The following is a 13,801-nucleotide window of genomic DNA, read 5'->3' on the forward strand; positions in this document are numbered from 1 at the left end:
CTTCCTTGGGGCCGGCCGTGGGGCTGAGTGGGGGGAAGAGAAGGGAAGGCACAGGAATGCCTCCGCCACCCCTTGCTCTGTCCGGGGCGGGTGCGGGGGTTCGGCGAGTCTGGGGAGGGGTGGCCGAGTGGCAGCGGGGTCTTCCGAGGCGCAGGCGAGTGTGGCACCCCCCGCCCCCCCTGCTCCCGGCACGACGGCGCCCAGCCCCCCGGCTCCAGGGAGCTGCGCTGGGGGCAGGGGCGGGGCGGAGGAGCACCTTGAGTCCCCGGGGAAGGCGTCCTAGTCACACGTCGCCGCTGCGCCGCCTGCACTTTGGCCCCGCTGCAGGCGGAGTGCGGAGAGCGACACGCTGCGCCGCCCCACGGAGCCCGGCTGCCGGGAGTGACTCCGGGCAGGAGTCGGCGCTCGCCGGGACGCCCACGGCGTGGGGTGGCCCGCGAGCCAGGCAGGCTTTCTGCTGCGCTGCGCCTGCTCGTCCTGCCCTCCCTGCAAGCGGTGCACACGCCTCATCCGCCCGGACGGCCCACGGCAGGTGTGGGGGTGGAGTGTGCTGGGAGCCGGCCCCCAGGGTGCCCCCAGCCGCGCAGCGCCCCTCCCGCTCCCACCTGCCCCCACCCCTGGCCACCTCCATCGGCCCGGAGAGGCGGGGTGGGCCCGGCACAGCCCGGCCTCCCCCACCCGTGCTGGCTCCAGCCCTGGCAGCAGGAGGGGCTCGGCCGTCCCGGCGTGCTTAAATCAGGGACGGGGCGCCTGTGGCCCTGCAGGTGTGTGGGCCGAGACTCCCGCCAGCCCTGCCAGCACCCTCCCACGGCATCGGGGGGGAGTGGCCTCCCACCCGGCAAGTTGGCCTCAAGAGCGCCCCCCCACACACACACACACACTCACAGCCCCGGCCCCAGCAGTGCCTTGCGCTCCCTTGCACAAGCTGGAAGTGAAGTGGGAAGACAGGAGGTGCGCCTTTCCAGACAGGTCATGGCCCGGCCGGTCCTACCTGGCTGGAGACGGGGTCCAGAGTGGTGGGAGTGAGGGCAGCCTGCCTGGCCTCCAGCCAGGACAGAGCCCAGAACCCCCCACCCCGTCGCTCCCCCTCTCCCCGCAGATGCTCCTCCACCCTTCCAGGTAATCATACGCCTCCCCGGTGTGTGGGCCAGAATGCGCTGCGCTGCGCTGAGACATGCGGACAAGCAGGGCGGGCTGGGTGTCTTGTGCAAGGCTGGGAGCGTTCCAGGTGGGAGTGGAGCGGCTGGGCGAATTAGGGAGGAGCCGCTCATGGGGAAAGGAGCTTAGCCAGATAAGCCAGGAGCTGTGGTTCCTTTTGCTCTGCTAGGCAGCAGGTGGGACGGGAGTTCTGGCGCCACAGGTGCCGAAAGCGGGTCTCCCTCTCTCTCCCGCTCATACACACAGGGGGCCCTTGCAGGGCAGAGCTGGAAGGGCCAGAGGGCCCTCAGGTCCAGACGCTGCTCAGGGCAGAGCTCCGAGGTGAACCTTCCTTCCCAGATGGCTGTTCGGCCGCGGCTGGAACGCCTTTGGCGTGGGAGAGCCCCGGGGCTCGCTTGGCCAATGACCCCGCTGCCGAACTGCTCCAAAAGTAGCACCTAGCCGGAATGGAATCGGGCTTCCTGTAACTTGAGCCTCTGCAGCCTCCTTTTCCATGTCCAGCACTCTGGGATGATAGAAGAAGGATCTCTGCCTCTCTCTGGGGGCAGCCTTTCGAGTACTGGCAGAGGGCGAGCGCATCCCCCCTCAGTCTTCCCTTCTCCAGGCTAAACACGCCCAGTTCTTTGACTTTTGCCTCATCGGGCCTCGTTTTCAGTCCCCGGATTGTTGCCCTCCGGATTGTTCCAGTCCTTGTTGCCCTCCTCTGAACCCATTTTAGCTTGCCTGCATCTTTCGTTATTTTATTTTTCGATTTCTATCCTGCCTTTTTCCTAAAAGGGCTCAAGGCAGCTTACATCATTCTCCTCCTCCATCTTATCCCCACAACAACAACCCTGTGGGGTAGGCTGGGCTGAGATTCTGCGACTGGCCCAAAGTCACTCAGTTGGCTCCATGGCCGAGCGGGGACTAGAACCCAGATCACCCAAGTCCCAATCCCACACTCTTCACCACCACACCGGCTCTCTCACTGGCTTTCTTTAATGGTGGTGCCCAGAACTGGGTGCAGGACTCCAAGGGATGGCCTGACCAGTGCTGAGTAAAAAGGATCCAGAACTCCATGAGATTCGGAAGTGATACTTCTATTAATGCCACCTTTGTGCGGCCACATCATATTGCTGACTGTTATTCAACTTGTAATCTGTAACAGTTCCAACAACCTTCTCACTTGCAGTGTTGTTGAACCGAGTATTCCTCTCCTTGTAACAAGGCATTTGGTTCCTTTTTCCCAGGTGCAGCACTTGGCACTTGAATATCATTTCAAACCCACCCAGCTTTCCATCATCAGCAAATCTGATCCTTGTTCCCTGCACGTCCTCATTCGAATAATTAATAAAAATATTGAAGTGCATTGGGTCCCGGACTGAACCCCATGGGACCCCACTTGTTAAGTAGCTCTCCCCCAGTCTGAGAAAGTGCCACTGATAAGGAGTCTGAGTCCTCTTATTGTATGGCCGACTGTGGATCCACCTGGCTGCTGTTCCATCTCGCCCACCTTGAGATAATTTGCTAGTCAGGAGATTACGGGGCACCTTGTCAGAGGCTTTGCTGAAGTCAAGGTAGATTATTTCTGCAGCATCCCAGGGTTAATCAGGGAAGTTACTCGATGAAAAAATGAAATCAGATCAGCCTCGCCGGATTTGCTTTTGAGAAATCACTGCCTTCTTTTTAAAGTGTTTGTGGACCGACTGTATTATAATCCGCTCCACAGTTTTCCCAGAGATTGATGCGAGACTGACTGGTCTGTAGTTTCCAGATCCTTCTTTTTCTCTCCTTTCTTGGGGATGGGGGCAACATGACCCCTTCTCCAGTCATAGAATCATAGAATAGCGGTCAGAGGGCTGTCCAGTTTCTTTTTGAGTGTCTCCAGCGTGGGAGAGCCCAAGACCTCTCCCGGCAGCTGGTCCCACTGTCCTATTGCTCTGACGGTGAGGAAGCTTTTCATGTCCCCCCTCAGTCTTCACTTCTCAAGGCTGAAGACATGTCCAGCTCTCACAGTCTCTCTTCACAGGGCAGTGTTTCCAAACCCTGGATCATTTTTGTTACCCTCCTCTGGACCCTTTCTAATTTTTCTTCATTTTCTTAAAACATGGTGTCCTGAACTAGACACTGTATTCCAGGTGAGGTCTGACTAGTGAGGAGTATATGGGAACTACTACTTCTCGTGATTAGGAAGTAATACTTCTATTAATGCATCCCAAAATAGCATTTGCCCTTTTGCTGCAACATCACATCGTTGGCTCATTTTTAGCCTGTTGTTCCTAAGAACTCCAAGTTGTTTTTCCATTCGCTTGAACCATGTATTCCCCATCTTGTATCAATGCAGCGGGTTTCTTTTTTCCGGGTGGAGGACTTGGCATTTGACCCTGCTGAAACGCCTTCCGTTGCTTTCGGCCTAGCATTCAAGTTGTAAAGATCGCCCTGGATCCTCATCCTGTCTCCCAGGGTGTTTGCTATCCCTCCCAGTTTTGTATCATCTGCAAATCTGACTAGTTTTCTGTGTACTTCCTCCTCTAACTCATGAATAAAGGCGTTGAAGAGCCCTGGGCTGGGGGCTGGGCCCTGCCACCCCACTGGTTGCCTCCATCCCGGCTGAGAAGGCGCCATCGCCGAGCGATCTGCGTGTCCGATGAGCAACCGCCTCTGGACCCGCCGAACAGTCTCGCCATCGGGGCCACATCTTGCCAGCGCACACGTGAGAGGGTCGTGGGGCCCGTGGCTGGCCCGCACCCCGTCCGGGCCCGGCTCTGGCTCCAGGGCAGGCAGGCCCTGCTAGGCCTGGGCAGCTCCGGAGGCTCTGCCTGCCGGGATCATGGCGACGTGGCGCCTCGGTCTCTCATCTGGCCCCACATGAGGGCCTTCCCGGGGGACGCCCTCGTGGGCTGGCAAGGCGGGCCGCAGGACGGCCCCTCTGCTTGCTCCGAACCGAGGCCCTCTCGGCCCTGCCGGTTGCCCTGCCCTCCCGCAGGCCGCACCGGATGAGCTTGGGCTCCGTTGCCGGAGGGCCCCTGGCCCGGCACCAGGGACCCTGCCCTGCCCTGCCCTGCCCAGCCCGTGCCCTCCGCTGGCTCCCGCCCTCCCTGCCCGGCACCTGCACCTGCACAAGCGCCCCCGTCCCCGCCGGCTCGCCTCATCTCCATCTCCCCAGCGCCCTTCGTGCCGGCCGGCTGCCACGGGCAAGTGCCGGGTGCCGCGTGGGCGGCCGTCCCTCCGCGCCCGCTCGGACTGCTCGGGGGGCTCCGCCACGGGGCCCCTGCTGCCAGACACCTTGGGAATAGTGCCAGCCGGCTCACTCTGCGCACAGATGGATCCTCCGGGTAAGTGAGCCTGCCCCTTGCATATCCCTTCCTTGGAGTCCCAAAAGATTTGCCCCCGGCCAGGGCAGCCTGGGGCACGAGGCCGAATGCTTTGCTAAAGGTGACGTAGATTCAGTCCACAGTGTTCCCTCTGTCCATTTGGGAGGTTATCTGGTCAAGAAATAAGATTAAATTAGTCTGGCGGGATTTATTTATTTAAAATCTGTATATGCCGTCCCAATGCTCAGAGTCTCTGGGCGGAGTACAAGCTTGCTTCTTCTGGGTGAATCCTTGCTGGCTTTTATTAATCACTGCACTTTTTTCAAGGTGCGGGCAGACTGGTTTTTTAATTATTTGCTCCACAGTTTTTCCTGGGATTGATATCAGACTAACTGGTCAGTACTTCCCAGGTTCATCTTTCTTCCCCTTTTGGAAGATGGGGGTGACGTTAGCCCTTCTCCAGTCGTCTGCACATCTCCCGTTTTCCAAGATTTATCGAAGATGATAGCCGGTGGTTCTGCGAGTTCCTGCGCGAGCTCTTTTGTGACTCCGGGATGGAGCTCCTTCGGCCCGAGATCTGAACGGGCCGATTCCAGCTTGGTGTCCCTCGACCTCGGGCGGCATCTCTCACGTCCAGCCTGCATTTCCTCCTTGCGGAAGAAGACGGAGGCGAAGCAGGAACTGAGGGCTTGCAGGGCCCAGCCGTCTCCCGCCAGGAACGCTCTGCCGGTCTTTGCGTCTGCCTCCGGAAAATCACGGAGGAGGCGAGCAAGGCAGCGGCACACACCGTCCCGGGCCGTGCCGGTGCTGGGACATCCCCGGTGCCGCCAAGCCCCGCCATCGCTGGAGCTGCTTAAGGACCGTGGCCCCGCCACACGTGGCCAGGCAGGAGGAGCAGGCCAAGGGGGCAACAGGCCAGGGGCGCCTCCAGAAACGAGGGAACCGCCGGGGCGACAGGGCAGGGGGTCCTGGGGCCAGACTGGGTGCGTCCCTTAACCGCCCCCCCCCCACAGGAATAGCCCCCTCTCCTCAGGTGCCCTCCCTCAGGCAAATGCCTCCCCAGCAGAGGTGGCCAGGGTGAGGGTGAGGGCCCGACTCACTCCTGGGGGCCCAGCCGGGTCACTACCCTGCCTCGGGCCCCCCATGCAGCTCCAGCTCAGCCCTCCTTGCTGCCCCACTCTGTGGTGTGGGGCGGGACGCTGGGAAACAGGGAGGCACAGCACGGCTACCTCGGGCCATGCTCCGGCAGCAGTCAGCAAGAGTGTGGCTGAGGGCCCGTGCCTGGCCTGGTCCTCCCCACGCTCGGGCCGGCAGCCCGCTCTGGCAGGGGCAGAGGCCTGTGGCTGCCAGCCCCCTTGGCACGGGGGCCAGGGCACCCACGGGAAGCACACCTCTTGCCGCTGCTCGGGCCGTGTGCCCTGCTGCTGCTGGCCCACGGGCCCCATCCTCCCTCCCCACTGGGATGGTGCCCCACCGCCGCTGTGCCCGAGCGCCCAGCTGCAGAGGCTGGACTGGCCTTCCCCCAACTCGCTTCTGGTGTCTCACAGCAGGGCTGGGCCACCCACGCCAGGATCTGGGGCAGCCCCTTTCCCATCATCCACTCCTTGAGCCGTAGCATTTTTGGGAAATTCAGATTAATCCTGGTAGGAAAGGCCGCTTATATGTGCCTTTGTGATATCAAAATACCTGCACCTCTTTCGCAGAAAGCACCAAGAATTCCAAGCCAGGCTTCTGTTTAGGTTGTTGTTTTAAGAGGCCTGAATTCTCAGCTTGCCTGTGCAAACAACAAAACTGATAAGGTGTCCAGAGAAGGGTTTCAGCAGCTTTGTAATCACCCTGATTTGCATGATCAAGTTTACAGCCAAGGCCCACAATAATCCCCACGCCTTATGTTAATCTCTGATCAATGCTATCAAGTCTCCTCTGCAATCTCACATTCCTTTTGATGGTGTCTCATTATTTCCTCATCCTCCTGTCCACCCACCTATAAAACACTCTTTGCATGTTCTTGATGCGGGTGAAGGAGGAGATCACAAAAGTTGGCTTGAAACTCAACATTAAGAAAACTAAGATCATGGCACCCAAGAGATCAACCCCGACTGCTCTTTAGAAGGCCGGATCCTGAAGATGAAGCTCAAATACTTTGGCCACCTAATAAGAAGGAAGGACTCCCTGGAGAAGAGCCTGATGCTGGGAACAGCTGAAGGCAAAAGAAGGAGGGGACGGCAGAGGATGAGGTGGCTGGATGGGGTCACTGGGGCGGTGGGTGTGGGCTTGGGGGGACTCCGGGGGACGGTGGAGGGCAGGGAGGCCTGGAGGAGTGTTGTCCATGGGGTCGCGATGGGTCGGACATGACTTTGGGACGCACCACAGCAAAAAAGCTCGTGCCTGGCTGTGAGGATGGCTGCCTGGCAGTGTGCTGGCATGATGAGTCACCGCAACGGTGATCACGCCGGGTTCAAGGAGGCTCGTCGCCCCACAGCTCCGAGGGCTCATTCCCCCCTTGGTAAGGAGCCTCTGGCACGGGCCCAGCCGCCCTGCAGAGGCCTCTGCCTGCTCTGCCGGCTGGACGGCACGGGGCTCTGCTGTGCACCCCTGGGCAGAGGCGTCCCCGCAGCGGCGCTTACACGAAGGAGAGCCCGGCTCCCCTGCTGACCTTTGCCTGCCGCACCTTCAGGAGAACTCCAGGAAACCGGCTCAAGGTCCACAACCCCCTGCCCCAGGGCACCTCATTCTCCCCCGCGCGGGGCACCGCCACCTGAGCCAAGCGGGTCGCCTTCGTGGAAAGCAGGAACCCCAGGAAGGGCCGGCCAGAGGCTGCTGCAGGGGCCGGCGGGGCAGCAGCCCTGAGGTTCTTGCTGTGCCGGGGAGGCGGGGGGGGGGGGGGGGGGCTGCAGGAAGAGCCACCATGCATGCACGCCAAGGCCAGGAGCATGGGAAACAGGCAGGGGGAGCTCCAGGCTCTCCTGGAAATAGGCAGCCATGGCCTGGTGGGGATCCCAGAAACAGGCCTGGCCTGGGATGAAAACGCAGAGGGGGGTGCTGTTTAGGAGGGGCAGGAAGCGGAAGAGGGGAGGGGGTGCAGCGCTGAGTGTCAGGGAAGGGATGGGGGCAGCATAGAAGGGGGCCAGGTAGGTAGAGGCAACCTGGGTTGAGACTGACGGGCCTAGACGGGGCAGGGACCCGATAGTGGGGGTATGTTATCACTCCCCAGGTCAGCTTGGGACCCTGGGCGATGCGGCGATAGGCCAGACTGGGAGGATATCGCAGGGGAGGAAAATGGCCATAATGGGAGATTTCAGCCTCCCCGATATTAGTTGGGAGATGCAGCCGACCGTGGCAAGTGGCTCCTGGAAGCTACGGAGAAGGTTTTTCACACGGAGGGTCCAGGAAGCAACGGGGGGGCTGGCATCCTAGACTGCTTTTGACCCATGGGGGTCTCTGGGGGATGATGTGCAGACTAGGAGAGCCCTGGGTCGGGGTGACGGCTCGAGATCAGCAGGTCAGGGACGAGCAGGAGGTCAAGCACTGGGAGTCGGGGCTTCCCGGGGGCCAACTGCCGCCAGCTGAAGGCCAGGCGAGGGGGCGTCTCCTGGGAGAGGGGACTGGAAGGCAAGGGGGCTCCGGAGGGGTGGGGGGCACCAACCAGGGAAGTCTTGGAGGTGCCGGCCTTGACAACTCCGCGCAGGAGGGTGCGCTCACGGATGCGAGGAGGGGTGACAAGACTGACCGGAAGCCAAAGGGACCCCCACAGGAAATGGACACCGGGGCAAATGGACAGAAGGGTATACCAGGAAGAGGTGGCTGGAGGCGGAAACACTTTTGGCAAGGCCAAAGCTGATTATGAGCCGAGGGGGCACAGAGAAGCCACTCTCCTGGAAGCGGAGGAGCTCCTTGGGGCCCTGGATGTCACGACCGCGTCGGGTCCTTCGGGAATCGGCAGAGGCAACCTCATAGCCACTGGCCTCAGTCTTCGAGCCCTCGTGGAAACAGAATTCCAGAGGACTGGAGGGTGGCGTCAGTGGCCCCGGTCTCCAAAAAGGGTGGCAGAGGAGAGGAGGGTTACAGCTCGCCTTACGTCCAGTGCGCCCACGGCGGGAGTGCCGTGCCCAGTCCTGGGCTCCACGTTACACGAGGGACAGAGCAAGGTTAGGATCAGCTCCGCGCAGGGACACAAGGAGGGCAGCCGGGTTGTGGGGGAGGCCATATGAGGCGAGGTGGGGGGAACTGGGGCTTTTCAGCTTCGAGAAGAGGAGACTCCGAGAGGATCTTAGAGCGACTCACAGCTATGCGAAGGGGTGTCCCAAGGTAGAGGGTCTGGACCTGCTCTCCCCTGTGGTGGAGGGAAGGACGTGGGTCAATGGGGCACAGGTTTCGAGTCGGGTGCCAGGAAGGACTTCCTGATGGTTAGGACCCCAAGGATATGGAATGGGCTTCCTCAGGAGGTGGTGGAGGCCCCATCAGTGAGGGCACTCAAGGGAAGATGGGGCACCCACACGCTGGGCATCCCATGAGCAGAGCGGGCCTGTGCCAGGGCCGGACTAGATGGCCAGGGGCCCCCTTCGACTTGCTATACTTCTGTTCTTCCTACTGGTGCTCCAGCACCGCCACCAGCTCTCGGAGAAGCCGTCCCTGTTGCCCCCGGCAGCTACCAGCCCCCCCGAGCTCTCTTGCTGCAGGCAGGGGGTGGGCAGCCCCGGCCAGGGGCATGCCGACATCCCCACCAAACCCACTTTCAGCTGCAGGGAGTGGGGGGAGCCCACGCAGGGGAGGCCACAAAGCAACCAGGCAGGCCCAGGCACCCCCCCGCCCACACACACACACGCACACCTGGCATTGGGTGGGGGAGCCACAGGGAGCTCCTGGTCCCAAGAGAAATGCACCAGCACCGTGACACACAAGAGGTCTTGCCGCTTTAATTGTGCACGAGATACAATGAAGTGATCGCTTACGCTGAATCGGCCTTCCGGACCGCCGAGGTGGCGACAGCAGTGGGAAGCCAGCCCCGGAGGCAAGACGGCACTTACGAGACCCTCCCCCATGGAGCCTTAACCCCCCCAGGCAGGACCCCAGCTCTCCTTTGTGCGTGCCTGCCGCCCCCCCGCCCTTCCACACCCCCCCCCCCCGCCGCTTTCCTCCAGCAAGTGGAGCTCCAGCGGGGGATGAACCGGTGTGCCCGCTGGGTCCTCCTTGCCCGCTCCCCGAGGAGGCAGGTGGGCAAAGAGCCCCCGGGGCCGCGCTGGCGGGAAGGCCCCTTGCGTCCCCTAGAGCAGCTGCAGGTGCCTCTCTTCTGCCAGCCCGTACCTGGCCTTGTTCTCTTCGAAGAGCTGGGTGAGCCTTGCCAGGTACGTCTGGTGCAGCTCGTCGATGGCTTCGCGGGACGGGTGCGGCGACTTGGGCACGAGGATGGGGGCCCCCACTGCGGGGAAGAGAGAGCTGGCACCCCACTCGCCTCTCAGGCAGGCCGCGGTGGGCAGCCCGGGCCACGCGGCCCCCTCGCCCGCCCCCCCAAACTGCCCCCGCTGGAGCGGCCCCAGGTGCATCCGGCGGTGCCTGGGCCAGTGTGCCCAGAGCCAGGGAGGGTGACGGGGGGCCTGGGGGCTGGCCGCTGGGGTGGGGGTCCCTCGGAGGAGGGCCCTGCCACTCACTCTCACCTCCAGCGGCAGACGTGCTGCGACCCTCACTGGGCCGGAGGGGCTCAGCCAGCCCCCCACGGGAGCCGCGGCAGCCGGCGCCAGCTGCAGCTCCCCCTTGGAGCAAAGTCCGCGGCTCGGCCGGGGCCGCCTGGGAGGGTTGCGACAGCTGGGGAGGGACGGAGGCCAGCGGCTGGGCAGCGCCTTGCGTCAGCCGGGCTTGGGGTCAGCCTGCCAGCCAAGTGGGACAGACTGCTGCAACGGGGCGGGGGGGTAGGAAAGGGGGGCCGTACCACTGCAAATTGAGGGGGGAGACGAAGCCCCGCGGGTCAGAGTGGCCACAGAAGAGGGCTGCCAAGCCGGACCGGGCTCCAGCTCTGCCTCCAGCCGCAGGAGAGCCCGCCCCACTGCAGCCCTTGCCCCTCGCCCGGCCCGCGCCCCAAAGCCCACCGCTGCTCACCCACAGTGTGGATGGGCCTCCGGAAGGGCAGGAGGCCAAAGCTGTACTGGAACACGCCCCGCGCATGGAAGATGGGCAGCGCCAGCCCCACGATCCTCTGGAGCCGCTCCTGCACCGTGCGGATCAGGGAGCCCTGGGGGTTGGACACCTGGTTGAAGAGTTCGTTCTCCCCGAAGGAGAAGACGGGGACCAAGGCAGCCCTGAGAGGAGGAGGCAGAGGGGGGCGTTCAGTTCCTGGCTCGAATGGCCCGCCACCCAAATCCAGGGCGGCAGCTCCAGGGCAGCCTCCAGCAAGCGCGCGAGTTTTGCTCCCTGGGCCTCCCTGCATCGCCACTCAGAAAGGCGGAGGGGAACCTGCAGCCGCACGCGCCTCCCGGCTGCTGCTCGGCCTCCCCGGCCCAGCAAGGGGACAGTGTGGGGCAGCCACGCAGCCCCCGGCTCCTCACCCATGCTGCAGCGCCATCTTGATGAAGCCTTTGCGGCCGAGAATCTGGAGGGTCAGGGCGCCTGGGCGGGCCTCCAGCGACTCCGGCGGGCCCCCAACGGCAATCACGGCCACCTGGCCGCCACCCTCGTGGCCAAGGAGGTGCGAGACGCTGGCCTTCTCCGAGGAAACCAGCCCTGCGGAAGGGAAGCAGAGGTGGGCTCCCAGGGGCGCCCCGGGAGCCCGGCCCCGGCCCCGCCCCCCCCCCCCCGGCTTCCTGGCACCCTTCCTGGGCACCTCCTCAGCCGCAGCAGAAGACTGCCCCGAGCTGGGAAGCACGGCTGCCCACCGCCCCCCCCCCGGCTCACCCCCACTCATGATATAGTCTCGGAAGAAGGGGACTTTGAACCAGAAGGGCAGCATCAGCAGGTGCGGGGTGAGCCCCGGGAACAGCCTGGAGAAGCCCGTGGCCTCTGTGCAGAAGTTCCCGAAGGCGCCAGCCACCAGCACCCCGTGGGGGTGGAAACCGAAGAGGTAGTTTTGCGAAGGGTCCAGATCCACCGTCTTCACCAGCTGCCATGGGGAGAAGGGGGGCAGCAGTTGGTAACAGAAAACCCCTTTTTGGCCTTGCTGCAATTCCCAAGAAATTGCCCTCCAGTTGCCCTTTGACCCACGGAGGCCTCCGGACAGGATGGCCGCTGCCCCCCAGGACCGTCTCCAGCAGACAGAAGCCCCCTTTCAGGGTTCTGAGCTCACTTCTCGGGGTTTTTCCCAGTGGAGGTGCCGAGGGGAGCTGGCCTGGGGCATCCTGCAGGGCCTTCTGTGCTGCGGCCCCTCCCCTGCACGGGGCGCTGCCACGGGGCCGGCGGAGCCTCGCGGGGTCCTGGGCCAACAGCCCTATCTTGGGGCACGTGGCCCAGTCCAGGGGGAAAGCCGCACTCCTGGGCGGCAGAAGAGCGCTGCCCTCGCAGGCGACTTGGGGCCAGTGGCATCGCAAGCGGGGCCCCTCCTGGCCATGGCAGCGTGGCCAGCACCCCCCCCACAAACACAGGGCAAATGCTCCCCCCCACAATCAGACACTCAGCCCCAGCAAAACGCCCCGAGCAGGGCTCGCCAAACCCACGCCAATGCCCGGCAGGGCCACCAACTCATGCCCACCGCCGGCTCCGCAGTTCCCGCATTCCAGGGCTGAGTGCTTACGGCTCAGAGCGGGCATGGAGCCACGACTGGCTCTGGGTAGCCGGGCTCCAAGGGCAGCAGGGGGAGGACAGGAAGGGGGGAGCAGGGGGCCTGCGCCCCACAAGGGGAGGCAGCCTGCACTGCCGCAGCTGTCTGTTAGGGGGCAGCCCGGGGATGCCGGCGGCGGCTTCTCTCACCGTGATGGGGAAGTAGTCCCGGAAGTACCTCCAGACAGCCCACTGGCGCACCCAGGCCGAGCGGCGGCCCCCGCGGGCCGGGGTGTCCCAGTCCAGGTACAGCCAGGCGGCGTAGAGAGCAGCCAGCGCCCAGCCGTCCCCCAGCAGCAGCCCGAGGAACAGCAGCAGGCAGCACTGAGCTGGGGGGAGAGCAAGGCCGGTTAGCTTCCCTCAGAGATGTGGCTGCCCCTGCCAGAGGACCAGCACCGCCCTGCGTGGCCTGACCCCAGGCCACGAGCACCTCCAGGTTGGGTCTCCCTTACCAGCAACTCCCAGCCTGCCCAACAACCAGAGGGAACTGGAAATGAGACCGGCCGAAGAGCACTCTCTCTGCACATGGTCAGAGGCACTCTGTTACTATCTGGTTCCCAGAAATCAAGCTGGGAGGCAAGATGATCTGGCTATTCCTTCCGCAGGGGAAAGGGTTGCTTAAGAACTTGAGAAAGCCCTGCGGGATCAGACCAAATGCCCACCTGGGCAAAGCACAGGGCTCCCTCCGGCAGGACGGGGGTGAGACCTCCACCTGCCCAAGCGCCTCAGCAACTGGTGCCTGCAGGCCCACCATCTCTGGGAGAGGGGGCCGCATGTGGCCAGCAAGGTTGGCAGCCGCGGATAGTCACCTCCTCCTCCATGAATCCCTCCAATTCCTTTTCAAAGCCACCCAGATTGGCGGCTATGGCCACCAATGGCTATGGCAACAAATTCCACGGTTTAACTATGTGTTGTGTGACGAAATGCTTCCTCTTATCTCCCCTAAACCTCCCACTGATCAGCTTCATGGGAAAAGGGGAAAAATGCTTCCCATTCCGCTATCCGCACACCGTGCATTATTTTAAGCACCCGCCCCATGCCCCCCAACTTGATTTTCTTCTGAGCTCAGCGGCCCCAGCTGCAGTCAGTCCTCAAAGGGGGGCTGCTCCAGGACCATTCCCCATGCTCTCCCAACTCACGAATGTCCCTTTCAGGAACGGTGGCCAGAACCGCACGAGACAGTCCATGGTGGTCCCACCAAAGATTTGCACGAGGGAAGTTCTGATCGTGGCAGCTCTATTTTCCAGTCTGTTCCTAATTATGCCTAGGGTGGAGTTTGCCTTCTGCGCCGCATGGTGCACCGGGGCGAAATTTTTGCCGGGTTGTCCACTAGCACCCCAAGATCCCTCGCTAGCTCAGATCCCATCCGTGCATAGCTGAAGGTGGGAATCTTTTGCCCCAACATACCGAACTGCATTTGCCGCTTTGGCCCCGTGCTCGCGGGGGGTGGGGGCGACCCCCTCGGAGCCCCTCTCAGTCCCTTATGCTTTGCATCATCCTTCACAGTTTGGCGTCGTCAGAAAACTCGGGCAGTTCGCGCTTCCTCCCATGCGGGTCATTTACGAACCGGCTGGCGAGCGCTGGCCCCGCCGCAGAACCCCGGGGGG

At 62.9% G+C, this 13,801-nt stretch overlaps 1 protein-coding gene across 1 annotated transcript in view; it reads right to left on the reverse strand.

The window, feature by feature from the left end:
- Positions 1-9,347: 9,347 nt before the first annotated feature.
- Positions 9,348-13,801, reverse strand: part of LOC123021742 (2-acylglycerol O-acyltransferase 2-like) — a 4,707-nt gene continuing 253 nt past the window's right edge. The window contains exons 2-6 of the mRNA XM_044426783.1: positions 12,345-12,523; positions 11,337-11,541; positions 10,991-11,165; positions 10,545-10,744; positions 9,348-9,870 (exon numbers count right to left, since the gene is read on the reverse strand). Coding sequence (XP_044282718.1) covers positions 9,716-9,870; positions 10,545-10,744; positions 10,991-11,165; positions 11,337-11,541; positions 12,345-12,523 — 914 coding nt within the window. The 3' untranslated portion in view covers positions 9,348-9,715. The remainder of the gene's footprint in view (positions 9,871-10,544; positions 10,745-10,990; positions 11,166-11,336; positions 11,542-12,344; positions 12,524-13,801) is intronic.

Source organism: Varanus komodoensis, unplaced genomic scaffold (assembly GCF_004798865.1).
Source record: "Varanus komodoensis strain SLA01 unplaced genomic scaffold, ASM479886v1 scaffold182, whole genome shotgun sequence".
Classification (NCBI taxonomy): domain Eukaryota; kingdom Metazoa; phylum Chordata; class Lepidosauria; order Squamata; family Varanidae; genus Varanus; species Varanus komodoensis.